General features: G+C 43.6%; 1 protein-coding gene across 1 annotated transcript in view; it reads left to right on the top strand.

Annotated features, from left to right (window-relative positions):
• GPC4 (glypican 4) overlaps window positions 1-14,741 on the top strand; it is a 58,738-nt gene extending 43,997 nt beyond the window's left edge. Inside the window, exons 4-9 of the mRNA XM_026848700.1 lie at window positions 1,656-1,821; window positions 7,579-7,709; window positions 7,911-8,057; window positions 8,453-8,589; window positions 10,798-10,973; window positions 11,922-14,741. Coding sequence (XP_026704501.1) covers window positions 1,656-1,821; window positions 7,579-7,709; window positions 7,911-8,057; window positions 8,453-8,589; window positions 10,798-10,973; window positions 11,922-12,130 — 966 coding nt within the window. The 3' untranslated portion in view covers window positions 12,131-14,741. The remainder of the gene's footprint in view (window positions 1-1,655; window positions 1,822-7,578; window positions 7,710-7,910; window positions 8,058-8,452; window positions 8,590-10,797; window positions 10,974-11,921) is intronic.
• The last annotated feature ends 317 nt before the right edge of the window (window positions 14,742-15,058 follow it).

Genomic DNA, 15,058 nt, shown 5'->3' with positions numbered 1-15,058 from the left:
AACCAGTTTCCTTGCCTACTGAAGAGAAACCTTGATCTTTCTGGAGTTGTCAGAAGCACAATGGATTTTTATCTGTCACCTCTTTTTATAAGAAAAGGGGTTTTAAAAATCTGCTGCTGTTACTAGCAAAGCCAGTCTGATTATGTAGTGGGGCTTTTTGTTTTCTGGTTTGTTTTTATTAAAATCTGTTGCCTTCTAGTTTCATGTGCTGCCAACTAGTTTTTGTACCAGAAGATCGTGTTCAGTTTCTCCATAGTCCACGTGCTGAGATGGGCTTTGCAACAGTAAGGTCCTTGGTGTACGTGTGGTCTTCCTCACATAGATTCATCTCCATTCAGTCCCGTCATCTTCTCTGCCATGAAGTCTGTTTCCAGATCTCCAGGAGATGAGATGTGGAGGCCATCCACATCTCCAGACATTTGTATTGAATAACTTCTCTCTTCCTTGGGGCTGTGTGTGTGTTTCTCTTCCTCCAGCACAGTCTTGGATCATAAGCTATTTAGAGCACTCTTCATAAACACCTCACAAGAAGTCTGAAGCACAGTGCTTGAAACACCAGAGACTGCTTCTATTTTGTCAGTGTATCTCTGATTGCATCTTAATTTTCCATTTTCATGTGTGGCTAATTAACACTTAAACTTGCTCTTGAGGGAGCTTGTCTTTTCAGTGCTTTAGATGGACCCACCACGTGGTCAGCGCTAGTGCATGGTGCTGGAGCTAATGCTCCTTAGACCAGCTGGGTGGAAATGGTTTCAATGAATGTTTTGAAGCTGAGCCAGAGAGTGAATCAAACATGAATGACCATGAGTCACTTTGGAAAATAGCTCTGTTGAGGGCTCAGGGCGTGACGTGCCTGCTGCGGATAGCTCCCCTTGCAATGCCCAGCAGTTGCACGTTGGCTTTGAGGGTCCTCCCGGCTTGTCCTCAGCTGTGAGGCTGTAGCTGCCACCTCCTTTGGGTGTGGGGAATGGAGTTATTTAGCATGATGAGTGCTGAGTATAAATGAACCCGGCTATCTGTCATGTAAATGCTGTGTTGCTGGAGTTGAATGTAAGATAAAGGAGCCGGTCTCTCTGCCGGAGAGTCCTGCTGGGCAATTGTCCGGGAAGAGCCAAGCCGCAGCGCTGCGGAGGAGGAGGGCACGCTCCTGGTGGGTTTGGTGTGGGGATAACGGCAGGCATCCCATCTCGGCTGCTTTTTCCCAAGAAATCCTAACATCATTGTCTTCAGCATGTGTTTGCAGCAGGGCTTGGATAGCGTAGACTTCCATTATGCGTTTTGGCTTGGTTGCTTTTTACTGCCTTCCCTGAGCTTGAACTGCATGTCGCCTCGTGGTGCCTGTCCTTGCAGCCCAGGGAGGGGTCCCATGATACCCAAGATGTACTGCACTGTGGATAACGTTTTGCAGAGATGGGGACAGTCTGTGCCCCCCAGAGAGGCAGGTATACCCAAGGAGGTGTGAGCCAAACCCTTTCATCTGCTCCCCAGACTTAGACCATGTAGCAGGGAGCTCTGACCAGACAGCACAGGCTGACCCCGTTGCATATCCTCTGCACAGCTCTGTTCCCACCCACCCTGCGGTAAATGTGTTGGGTTTTTTGCTTTAGGGACTGAGGGATAATTTTCTTCTCTTTTGTTCTTTCTCTCTTTTAAAGGTGAACCCCACGCCACAGGGTACACGAGCGCTGCTGAAAATGATGTATTGCCCGTACTGCCGAGGTCTGGTGTCGGTGAAGCCCTGTTACAACTACTGCTTTAACGTCATGAGAGGCTGCTTGGCCAACCAAGGGGACTTGGATGCCGAGTGGAATATCTTTATGGGTAAGGCAATAGGGGTTAAAACTGCATGTGAGTATATACTGGTACCGTCTCCCTTACCTGAACCGCTTTTATGAGTGTATCTGCTGAGCTATAGCGGGTATTTTAGGTGTCTGTGATGGGTACCTCTTCTTTCCGCACATCTGCATACAGCATACCTTTTGCCACTGGTGTTTATTTCTAAATAAATGAGAGTTCTGTTGTGTCAGTGACCTTTGCAGCAAGCTTTAGGAGAATGGAGCTGCCTTTGCTTGTAGGCTTAGAGTGTCTCTTCTTGCTGGTCCAAGCATGTGTGCAAGATGTTTTTTCCATACTACTCCTTATACATCGTTGTCACCATACAGCTGTCCTTCCTGAAGCCAGTTTTCTTGCTCAGCAGCCTGGGAGTCTCCTTCCCAGCTGTGGTGAGCTCTGGGAAAAGCTGTAGGCCTGTATTTTACATTAAAAAATTGAATGGGACATGTGTCTGAATCTGTTTTTAAACAGTTCATTTGGCGCTTGGCCACCATCCTTTTGAAATGTCAATAGGCCTTACGTGACACTGCGAGTGCTTTTGCCATCCTTTTCCTCCAGTTTGTTATTTCTCTTCGTGCTTGTAAAAGGGCATTATTCGATACATGAAATTTAGACTGAAATGTTAAATTCTACCTTGGGTCAAGGCTCAGCAAAATTGGCAATGCATCACGTTTTGGGGGCACAGGCAATAGATAATGTTAAATGTTTTCATTTGTGCTCCTTTTCCAGGAGGCTTGATTTATCTGTGAACAAGCATCCTTTGGGAGCAGTCGCTTCACTCCAGTTAATGTGTGATGAAGTGCACATGTAAAGTATCTGTGGCTACTGACAAGGCTGCAGTACTCTTCCCATCCCAGTGGTGGAAAAAACTGTTTGAAAGAAAAGATTTCCCTTTCATTAAGCTATGAGATAAAAAAAGGAAAAATTGCTGATAATTGGCATTTCAGGCTAGATTTAAATCTTAGAACTTGTTTTCCTGTGTTTTGTGCACTGGCTTTTCACTTCACTGCCCATGCCAACTGGATGTGTGCAGGGTATTATTTTCAGAAGGCATTTTTTTTTCCCCATGTATTCCATATAGGGAGTTAAATGTGACACTAAATTGGGTTTCCAAGTCATTCTCTGGGAGGCTGACACCCCCACCCCACCCCCCCATTCCTCCCAGCCGTCTTTCTCATGAGAATATTAAGTATTTCAGCTACAATTGTTGCTGAAATAGCTCAAAGCCAGGAGACTTGCAAACATCTAGTCCAAGTAGAAAAGAGGAATCCCATGAAAGGGAAGGGCATAATGCCAGAAAACAGACAAAAGCACAAGCAGCTAATTGCTGTAGGTGGTATGCAGCTAAAAACGAACCTCAGGGGGGAAGCCAGCAAGCCCTGTCACACGAGACTGATCAGGGAGTGCATACAATAATTACGATTATTAAACAAGACAAAATAAATAAATGCAATTCCAGGTTGGAAGTAAAGCTTTCTTCTTGCAGTGCTTCCTCCCAGAGCGGCTTCTTGCCCGCTCATTACTTAAGTATGGTATTAAGCTTCGTTACATTTATTGGCAGTATTTGCTTGATTCTTGCACTCTGAGTTGATTCTTGCAGTGGAGTACGGATACTGAAGACTTAAGCTGTGCTTTCTTTAATAACTGAGCATGTTTAATAACTGAACAGGTGCTGGTTATGATCCAGATTTTTGGTTTCTATCTCAATTTGCCACTTGAGCCAAATTAAATTAAATAGATGTGGTGTCTGGGGCCAGGCATATGTCACAAATATCCCATCTGTGCGTTTAGAGGTTTAAATAAATAAATAAATAAATAAAAAACAACTACTACCCCCCTCACAACAACACCCACCTGCATGGGATTGATGCTATTTTGCACTGCAGGTTTAAGTGCTAAGTTATTACCATGATTTATTACGTGTCAAAACCAGATTTTGAACCTAGTGGAGTAATTTAAGGATAGTTAAATGGGAGAACTTGCAACAAATGCTGCAAGTGCATATGAATTTGGGTGCATGTGTGGATAAAATACGCATGTGCGTGTTTTGGTGAGTCTATATGTAAGTCACTTTTCCAAACTGGGCTGTAAAGTTTGTAGGTCTTTTGAGACAAGAAAATTTTATACTTCCTTACTTCTGCAAAGTACCATTTGAAATTGCAGTGTATGAAATAATGACCAAATTGTTCTCTTTTCTTCCATTTAACTATCTTTAAATTATTTTGCCCTCTATTCCTGACACAATTGTACACCAATTAGCCAGGGGTATACTTTGTTTCAAACAAGCTATTGGGAGGGTTGGAGCTTTCCTGAATGAACAGTGTTAATCTCCAGTTCCTTTTCTTTTTTTTTTCTTTTTTTTTTTTTTCCACAAAGGTTAACTCTGCTCAAAGATGTTGAATTCAGGCTCCATATACATATCTGGAGTACTACTTTGTGTGCAAAGAAATTTTTTCCCCTTTAAAAAAAAAAAAAAAAAGATTGTTGTTAATGAATGGTCAAGGTCTTCCCCCTCCTTCCCTCCCCTTTTAAATCAGATCTTGGGGTTAAGACTGAAAACTGCCTTTTGTTCTTCAAGTCAGACAGTGAGGCTGAAGATGTGGGTTTCTGATTATTGGTGGTACAATGCGAAAGAATTGCTTTCCTTCATGAGAGTGAGGTGCTTTGTCGCCAAGGATTGTCTCAATGCCAGTAGCAAGGACAAATGTATGCAGGAGGAAAAGGGTCTTTACGGGATGGCGCTATATGGTCTGGGTTGGGTTTTTCCCCCCCTCCCAAATCCACTTCTATCTCCCCATCACAGGGAGGAGAGACAGTCTTTGTCATGCTGTGTGTTTGTATTAAATGGCCAGGGTACATTTTTCACTCTGCCAGACTTTTTTTTTTTTTTTTGTGAAACAGATCTGAGCCACCTTACTGTGGCTTATAAATATCAATTATTTTGCACCAGACCTGGGGCAAGATAATTGATATTTATAATCAACTCCTCTCTCCCAATAATGGAAAATCTTTCTGGGAGATGAGTTGCACTGAAACTTCATTTCTGATGTTAGTGTGGCGTGCCTCCCCTCTTGGGGTGCAGTGGTGCTAAAATGAACCCCTGCCAACCTTATTAATGTCAAACGTGGCAGCCAGAGGGAATCGCTGCTCCCCACTGCTGGTGGGGACACCGGCTAGCTCCTGGTGGGAGGTAAAAGTTTGCAGGATGCTCCCAAAATCAAAACTGGATGAGGTAGAGCTCGCCGCCCCCCCTCTTTTTAATGAAAGTTTATTTCATTTAGCCTCCTTGCCAGTATCAATCCCACCTCCTGAAGAGCTCCAGTTGAATATATTCTCCAAGGGCAATTATTACTTTCCTTATCTTTTCTCGCCAGCTTTGGCAGCTCTGCTGGAGGCCGAATGCATTTTCTCTATCGGCAGTCAAAGCGGAGGCTGCATTCCTGGGCTGTGATACATGTAACGCCATGGCACCCCTGCTAACAAAGGACCCAATTCGCTCTACATTCCCATGGTCTTGTGGATGGCCTGCCGGGCTCAAAGTTTACAAAGACGCCAAACAGCCAGAAGAATTGGGGTTTATGTTTCCTTTCAGTCTTTCACAAACACTTTATTGATCTGCGGCCTTTCCTGGCCACTTGGAGAATTAAGTAGTTACAAAATGGAATGATTTTTCTTTTTTTTTTTTTTTTTTTTTTTTTTTTTTTTTTTTTTAAAAACCACAAACCCACCTATGCATTTTATGTGTTTTATTATCTGTCCATAATATTTTTATTTCAAATGAGTGGCTTCCTGCAAACTGCGCCGGTATGTTCTTTATGCGCGTGAAAAACCCCAAAAGCTTTGACAATGATGAACACATTTAAGTTGTGCTCCACTTGTTTACAAAAGTCTCCATTTGGTAGCACATCAAAAGCATTTTTCTCCCCTCCGGCACAATGGTATATTCATGCTAGCAGTCATTACTCAGAGATTTGAAGCATCACTTTATTGGAGCCCACCACAATACAGTCTAAGACTCTTTGTTTCATTTGTTATTACCTTCTCTTTTTTTTCTTAAAAAAAAAAAAAATGCATTTAGTTCAGACCTGTTTGTAGTCCCTGACGGCTAAATTCCAGCCATGCCCTGCGACAGCTCTGTCATTGATGCTGGTGGTGTGTCCCTGCGGGGCAAGGGGCTTTCCTGGGGCTCCTGCTCCTCCTGGGGTTCACTCCCGAAACACCGGCACCTTGGTGGAGCTGCGTGAGTCCCAGCTGATGTGGTTTTTAGGATGGGTTGATCAACTGATAGACCTTTAACTATTATAACACCCAGCAAATCTTTAGAATATTGAGTTTTCTTTAAAAAGTGGTTGTACAGGTTAGGAAGGCATCTGCAGTTCATGTGGAGGGGTTTGGATTTTTTTTTTTCCCCCTTCTTAGTGCCATTATTATTTTAAATGCACAAGTAGCTTAATTGTATATTTATCATCAGTTTGTGTAGTGTAGTTTAACATGATTTGGGCACTAGGGCAGAGCTATTACTAAATTTTTCAGTATGTGGAATGTCTTTATAGGGCTTTATCAGGTAGCCGGAGCCCACAGAAGTTTTCTGCTTGTTGAAAGTACCTGCTGTGCTTAGGAAGAGGGTGAATGTCATGAGAAACACTTTTCAAGAGAAGTTAATAGACTGACTGTGAAACGCCCCTTTCTCCTTAATGGAAGGGAACAGGCGTATCCTTGGGAGGAGCTCCCCAGGAGAGGATTTCCTTGGGGCCAGAGGGGCAGTTGTGTCCTGGTCTCCCATATCACGCAGGCTAGGAAAAAATGAAGAATTAAATGCAACTGGAAAATGAGTTTGTGGCAGAGCATCATGAAGTGACGCAAGAGAGGAGACTAGCAAATGGGGTACTTCAGGATCAAGGGACCACAGTGAAAACTAATGTTAAATAAAGGTTGTGATGGACAAGGAGAGATGAGTGCTTAGCACCAGGCATGTACCTGGAGGCATCTTCTAGGGAGGAGCCAGAGAGAGGGCTTAAATGCAATGCAGGGTGAAAGCCTTAGTACCAATAATAATTTCCCAGAAGAAGTGGATATGCAGTAGCGCTGCTGTGTTTTATGATGCATGTGATGAGGACGTGTATGTCGGCACAGGAGAAGTGACCTGGTGTTGTCTGAGGGACTTTTCCATCTCCCCTTGCCTAGAGAAGTGCCAAATATATCATGCACAGAGTTTACCCTGGTCTCATGCAGTCTCCCTTGTGCAGTTTGTCCATGTAATGGCAGAAGGCGCAATCCCTTGGCTTCCCCAAGCCTGTAGCTTTCCCTAAGAGAGAGATAGTAGCGATGATCATCTTGGGCCCTTTCGCATTGGTGTCTTGCATTCAGGACCAGCATGAGGAAGCCGGCTACTTTGAAAGCAGTCTTGAAAAACAAATGACACAAGGCAACCTTTAATAAACGAGCATGGAGAGGAGGGTGTTAGTAATGCTTGTTCTAATGGGAGGAGCTGATTACAGGCTGCCTGTTGGCAGGCTGCAATGGCTCTCCCTCATTTAATGTGGCTTTTGATGTGTATGAGCCCATGGCTCGGTGCTGGCAGCCTCTAAGTGCCTGGTGAAGTTGTAGGCTCTGGGAACGGAGCAAAATGTTTCCTGGAGATGTGTGCTGGTCTGAAGTGACATTGCTGTGGTTAATGTCTGCATGCTCAATCTGTTGTCCTTGAAGCTCCTCCACTAAAAGTCTTTGTTTCTCTCTGTGTGTTAGATTCGATGCTGCTGGTAGCAGAGAGGCTGGAGGGCCCCTTCAACATTGAGTCAGTTATGGATCCCATTGATGTGAAGATTTCAGATGCGATCATGAACATGCAGGAGAATAGCATGCAGGTGTCTCAAAAGGTAGATGGGCCAAGAAGACACTTGGATTTTATTTATCTAATGTGTTTTATTTCTCTATTCTTGTCATTTATTTTTTTTTAATGCCCTTTCAAGTATGTATAAAGCTGATGTCTTATTTTGGGCAGAGGCTGGGTTGGACCCTAGAAAAGGGAGGCTCTTGTGACCTCCCATTTTATAAAACCCTTTCCTTCTCTTGCATAGGTTTTCCAGGGATGTGGCCAGCCAAAAACACTTGCCCAGGGCCGGACTGCTCGCTCCGTCTCCGAAAGCGGTTTCAGCGCTCGTTTCAGACCCTACAACCCGGAGGAGCGGCCAACTACAGCTGCCGGCACGAGCTTGGACCGACTGGTGAGGGCCTGGTCCTGCCGGTGCCGCGCAGGCGCTCAGCACCCATGTACTGCAGTGTATAATTTTCCATTTGTAATTTATAGGATTTCTTAATATTCCTTGGCTGTGTTGTACTCTCTGAGGGGTGTAATCTGCCCGTGGCTCTAGACATGATTTACCTCAACGCTTCTATGTCAGAAAAGTGCCTGTTTTAAAGGCTTGGCTTATGAGTAATATGTGTTTGAGGAGCAGTGTTTAATTTTGTATTACAAAAGTAAATCAACCATCAAAATACACAGCCTGAAGATCTGGCCTATACACGTCTGTTGTGATAAAAAATACCTTTCCAGCTTCACTTTTAATGAGCGTTTGGTATTCTGGATTGTGTCCTATGTTTCTTTTTTTTCTTTTAATAGGTTACTGATGTGAAAGAGAAGCTGAAGCAAGCCAAAAAATTTTGGTCATCTCTCCCTGGCAACATTTGCAATGATGAAAAGATGTCTGTAGGCACTGTCAATGAGAACGAGTGCTGGAACGGGAGCGCCAAGAGCAGGTTTGGCAACGCAGCTGCCCCTGGTTAACTCTCTCCCTCTCGCCCCAGCCTTCCCTAGTGTGCTGGCCCCTCTGTCCGAGCCTTCTTCTCCTACAGGAGTGACCCCAGCTGCCATTATCCTTTTTTTTTTTTTTTTTTTTTTTTTTTTTTTATGTAGCTGGGACAGCTTCAATGCAAAGCTAAAGGGTTGTCCAAGCTCTACATGTTGATTTCTTTTAAAGAAGGGAATGGAGTCTGGATACCCAGATACAGCATCTCTCCCTTGGGCTTAAACCTCTTACTGGTTGCTCATGGGTCTGGGGAGGTGATTTGTACAAAATCCTGTATGACAGGCACAGAGTGGAGGTGCTCGTGTTGTCTGACAGCGCTGTTGCCCCAGTGCCCCCAGTTGGTGTTTCCACCAGGAGCTATTGTTGGATTCCTTGTTGACCAAGGGCAGGGGAGATGGAGGTTGATGAAAGGTCCTCTTCACTGCTGAGGCCAGTGGCACAAGGGGGCCAGTGGTTTTCATGCGTGCTTTTTATGGAAAAATAGTTATAAAACTTTTTTCTCTTTTTTCTTGTAAGGAGAAAATTACCAACACATGAATAAGCCAAAGGTTTTCTGTCATATGGTTTATGTAACTGTTTAACTTTTATTTTGGAAATAGAAGTTTCTTTTTTTCTGTTTGCTTACTGAGGAAATAAGCAAAATCCAAGATGTTCCGTTAAAAAAAAAAAAAAAAGTTGTCCAGGGTTTTCCAGCAGTATTTCTAAGTAATAGCAGTTTTTTTCCCTTGATATTTTTGGGACACAGGTCTGAGCCATACCACATCAATTTTGCACTGTTTAGTGTGTGCCTGAAACTCTGCCTCAGTTGGCCAGTGTGATGATTTGGGTCTCTGCAACAAGAAATGGCTCTGACCTCCTGAGGTTTTGTTCATCAGCAGCTTGTAGAGGGCTTTTGACAGCAGGTTTCTCCAGCGTGTGTGAGGGCCAGCACCAGGAAGGAGGGGAGTTGGAGACTTGGCAGCACTGGGCAAGGAGAGAAGAGAGGAGGCTGGACATTGTATGTGGGTTGTGCAAGATATTTTTCCTTTGCTGTTACTATTTTTTCTGTGGCTCCAATAAGCTAAAAGTTCAGAAGTCTTCTACACTTTGGTCTCTCTCTGACTTCTTTGAAACATATAATATTGATCAGAAAAAATAACAGACCCAACAACAATAATAATACTAAACCCTCCCATACACAGAACAGGGTTTGAGCACGCCCTTCAGATGGATGCTTATATCTCACTGCCTGGTCTCCAGGATCAGTAGATTGTGTCTTTTCTCTCTCTTGTGGTACTGCAGTTGGTACTGTAACTAAGAAAAGTAATGTTTTCTGCTGTTAAACAGTGATTTTTCTTGCAAGTCAGGTAGTTGGTGGAGAGAAAAAAGTGTCATATCCTTGCTCCATAAGATGATACTTCAAATACCTGTTTCAGGGATGTATTCTGTTGGGTTTTGTTGCTCAGTTTCTTTTTTAAACCAAGAGGCCGTCCATGTGTTCAGACCTGAGCACGCACACCTGCTGAGGCTGAGCAGGTCGGCTCTTCTCCACTTCAGTGTGTGGGGTTACGTTACCTCATCTTCAGCACCACTGATATTTCTCCTGCTGGGGTTATTAGGGAAATTGCATCTCATGTCTGCGTGGTGAGAAGTACACGTTTAATACTCCAGCTTGATGGTTAAAGTGCATTATGCAAAGCCAGAATGACACTCTTGCCTCTAACAGTTACTGTAGGTTTCTCTGGGATAACTATGGCCCCAAAGGTTGTTTTTCCAAAAGTCTCATATAACTGGGCATCGGGACATCTCAGCAGCTTATTTTGCTCTGTTGCCTGCAGAGATGATTTATGCTGCTGTAAGCCATTATTATTATAAACCCCAGATCTTCCTTCTCTTTTCAAGTTGGGGAGAAAACTGTCTTTCCCCTGCCTTTGTGGCACAGAGTGTATGAAAGCAGCATTTAATTCCACATGCTGCCCAGGTGGCAGGGAGGGGAGATGGTGTAAGACGCTGGAGAAGGGCTCTGTGAGGGTTAGCACGTGGGAAGATCACGTTTAGCTCAGAATATCACCCAAGCTAGAGAAGGGGGTGGCATCGCTGAGTTCCCACACTCTTGCCCTTGGGTGTGGGACCCCACTGAGCTGCGTCTCCGATACCATCAGGAATGTTTTCTTTTCAGGTATGACTTTGCGGTGACTGGAAACGGCTTAGCAAATCAAGTGAATAACCCGGAGGTAGAAGTTGATATTACCAAGCCAGACATGGTGATTCGCCGGCAAATCATGGCTCTGCGGGTGATGACCAACAAGCTGAAGAATGCGTACAGTGGGAACGATGTCGACTTCATTGACATAAGTATGTTTGCCGTTGTTTGCCTTTTGCTTTTTCTTTTTCCCTGTTTAATTGGATTTCGTGCTAACATGGGATAGCGGGTTAAGCTTCAGCTGTGGGTAATCGTGTTAGTGCAGTGTGTGGGAACTGGCATCTCCGACAGGCTGGGAGAGAAGGGTTGTTCCCATAAAACTGTGGTACAGTTTGGGTTGGAAGGGACCTTTTAAAGGTCATCTAGTTCAACCCCTCTGCAAATAGCAGGGACACCTTCAGCTATATCAGGTTGCTCAGAGCCCCATCCAACCTGGCCTTGAATGTTTCCAGGGAGGGGCATCTACCACCTCTCTGAGCAACCTGTGCCAATGTTCCATCACTTTCATCATCAAAAAGTTTTCTTTACATCTAGTCTGAATCTACCCTTTTTTAGTTTAAAACCATTCGCCCGTGTCCTGGTGCTACATGTCCTACTAAAAAGTCTGTCCCCATCTTTCTTGTAAGCCCCCTTTAAGTATTGAAAGGCCTATAAGGTCTCCTCAGAGCCTTCTCCTCTCCAGGCTGAACAACCCCAACTCTCTCAGCCTGTCCTCACAGGAGAGGTGTTCCATCCCTCTGATCGTCTTCGTGGCCTCCTCTGGCCCTGCTCCAGCAGGTCCATGTCATTATGCTACGTGCCCCCCAGAGCTGGATGCAGCACTGCAGGGCAGGAGGGGTCTCACAAGAGCGGAGTAGAGAGGGAGAATCCCCTCCCTCGCCCTGCTGGCCACACTTCTCCAGGTGCAGCCCAGGACACGGTTGGCTTTCTGGGCTGTGAGCACACATTGCTGGCCCACAGTCAGTTTTCCATCCACCAGCATGGCTGGGTGTGATGAACAGCACACAGAAGTTGCATTAACCAGAGGAGCCACGCTTGTATTTCCCCCGGCTGCCTTTTGCAAGGCAGAGGAGGACAGCATGTGTGTTTGTCTCCCGCAGGTGAGGAGAGCAGCGGGGAGGAGAGCGGCAGCGGCTGCGAGCTCCAGCAGTGCTCCCCGGAGTTCGAGTTCAATGCCACCGAAGTCGCTGGGAATTCCAACAAGAGCGATAAGAACATGAACACTTCTGCCGCTACCAGGAGCGGTTTATCACAAGCAGCCTTGCTCCTTAGCATTTTGTTCTTGGCCATGCAAAGACAATGGAGATAATTGTGCAGCGTAGGGGGGGCGGGGAAAGACTTTTATTATCAAAGTTAGAAAGCACCTGCTTTCACTTTTATACCATCTAGGGACTTTGCTTTTTAAGTTAATGGACAACAGTGTACAGTTTTTACTATGTTGCCACTGGTTTTAAGATACTGATCTTTTTTTTTTTTTTTTTCCCCTTGCTATTCTGGGAATAACAGGAATGGGGACTACCAGTCTGTCCCGTTCACCAAGAATCCATGTTAGAGGTGGATAACAAAAATGTATATACAAGCCTGTAGTTAGCTCTGCATTTGTGTCTTTATTTTTTTTTTTTTTTTTTTTTTTTTTCTTTTACAATATTTCTTATGAAAACAAAAAAAAAACCAACCCAGGGTCTTCTCTTGGCCTGTAACAAGTATGTGTTTCTGAAATGAGAAATATCTGTACAGAAGCAGGTTTTATTTATCATGTTATCTTATGGGGAAAAAAATAATTGCCCAACAAGCAGAAAATACGTTTCATGTAGTTAACTTCCCATTTATCCACATTATGTTAGTTGCCTTATCTGGAAAGAAGTGGAAGTAATTTGTCTTTATTATGCAGTAAAACAGAAGGTGGAGGCAGAGCTGGTCAGTGTGCCAAATGCCCCGCTCGCATAGGGCGTTAATGCCAGGAGCAGGTTGTACTTTCTTTACAGGAGGTTTGGTTAAATTGGAAGAGACTACAGAGAATTCCAGTTCTGCAGACGCCAGGAAGAGTTGTCATTTGTTCCCCAGGATCCTTGCAATTAGCTGTAACTCCTGTAGGCCAGTTCCCGACGTGCATCCCCTGTGGGAGTAAGGCATTAAACTTGTTCGGTTGGAAGCAACGTGTCGTCTTGCAGATCCAAATGCCAACATGTGTCTTGTCTGCAAGTTTGTGAGATGAATGCTGGATTAATTTTTAAATTTTTTGTTTTTAAGGAATACTTTGTGGGCAGGGAGGCGGGGGGATGTCGGGTTTGTTTTTGCAAGAGTTTTGTTTCCTCTCCGATGGGTGGCAAAAGGGAAGGAGCAGGCGGGCAGCACCCCGCAGCACTGTTGCAGGCAGACTGGAGTAGGAGTGGGCAGGAGCTCCCGAGCTGAAGATGCCTCCTTTTCATTGTATTTGGTCTCCAGGGAGCTGATGCCCAGTGACTGTAGCTTTTTGGCACTACCCAAGACACCCTCCTCCTTTCTCTACCTGTGCTTTTGCAGTTGGAATAGTGTTGTGGTGAACGGCAACTCATTAATAAAAGAAATGTATATTTTTTAAAAAAAGAGATGAAATAATTTTTAAGATAGTTTAGGGAAAACAAAGTCTTTGGAAAGACTCAAAATTATTCTGCACATCTTCTGCTTTAGGTAGCCTTTAGGTCTGGCTGGACTCCGGGATCCAGTCAGGAGAGCAATCCAGAGAGAGAGAGGGCTTGCTCTATTCCACCCTTGTGTTGTGAGGATAATTTTCTATTTTTATATTGAAGCATTAATTACTTGTTAGCTCAGGGTCAGCATTATATTCAACTTTATTTTCACACCAAATTTCTGCGAAGCTATAAAGACAGAGTATTCTTGGCTGGTATAAACAATCCTGGAGGCTTAATTTTACTAGAAGTAGCCAGTTATTTATTAAAACATGATGTTAGTAGAGTTACGGATATTCTGGCTAGATTATTTTTCTTTAGAAAATAAATCATGGAACCATAAAATTGAAAAAGTTATAAATTTATGTGTGGGAAAAAATGGATTGTAAATAGCTAAGTTGCCTTGCGAGGAATTGGAAAATGTGCTGATACTTAGAAACTACCTCAGTTCTGAGGAATTTCCTTTCTAGCTTTGAGTGCTATTACATTTACTTGGTAGAAGTGAATCTGGTCTCCAATATGTAGCTGAAAGAGTTATCCCTATAGACCTTGTTAGATTGTTTTTAATTTAGAGGGTTGAACTACATCCAGCTGTTTTCTTTCAGCTAAGTTCCCTAACAAAGAGAATTTCTGAATTAAATATTGCTGATGGTTTCCATGACTTTTCCTGATTTGTTTGGTTTCATGGCATTTTCTGATGGCCCTTTAATTATTTAAATGGTTCTAGCCATTTGAATTTTAATCCTGAAATAAACAAACCTTAAATGCACTACCATTGTAAATATATCACAGTAAGGTCTGACTGGATAACCCTTCTGGCTTATACCCAGCTGGCAGGCCGGCAAAGTTAAATGAAGAAAAAAAAAAAAAAAAAAAAATTAAACTTCTTCAGAGCTCAGAGAATGGTGGAACAAAAGCCCTTGTGTTCAGAGGGGCTGACTTCTCCAATATCTCCCTTCTTGGCGTAAGTGTTCATATGTAAGAAAGTTGCTTGTAAATTCTCCTGCTTTTGAGCGTTTCTGCTCAGAAAAAAAATGTTTCTGAATTTATATTTATCGTTTTACAACTAATTCCTTACTAATTGTTATTCCTTAGTTTGGTACAAGTCACCAATGCGAAGACCTGCTGTGAGTTTTAAGTGTGTCCAGTTGACTTTGTTAATAGCCCAACGATCCTCCACTATATAAAGGACAGATTTGTCACCTGGGGCTACAGGAAACAAGAGTAAACATCAATGTAGGATGATCAAAAGTTGTGTTCCTGCTTTTATTTTGTGTTTGTGTGTGAAATTGGCTCTTTGACATGAGCTTGTAAACTAAACCATACGAGTAGGGATGAGGCATGCTGCTGACTGAGGAAGGCATGTGCTCCTCCCTTCGAGTTTGTTTTTTTCATATAACCATTGCTATTATGAGCATGATTTAAAGGAAACTTCCCATACATAGAATTAATAATTATAATTAATGGAATTGGTAACGAGCTTCAAATGAAGAATGAACCATAAAGGTGGTGTTCTTGGCAGCGTGTGAGGGGCTGTCTCCTGAAGAGCTGGAATTAAAAAAACAAAA

The sequence above is a fragment of the Athene cunicularia genome, assembly GCF_003259725.1.
Source record: "Athene cunicularia isolate RWA chromosome 4 unlocalized genomic scaffold, athCun1 chr4_part3, whole genome shotgun sequence".
Lineage (NCBI taxonomy): Eukaryota > Metazoa > Chordata > Aves > Strigiformes > Strigidae > Athene > Athene cunicularia.
This window is presented reverse-complemented; position numbering and strand designations above follow the sequence as displayed.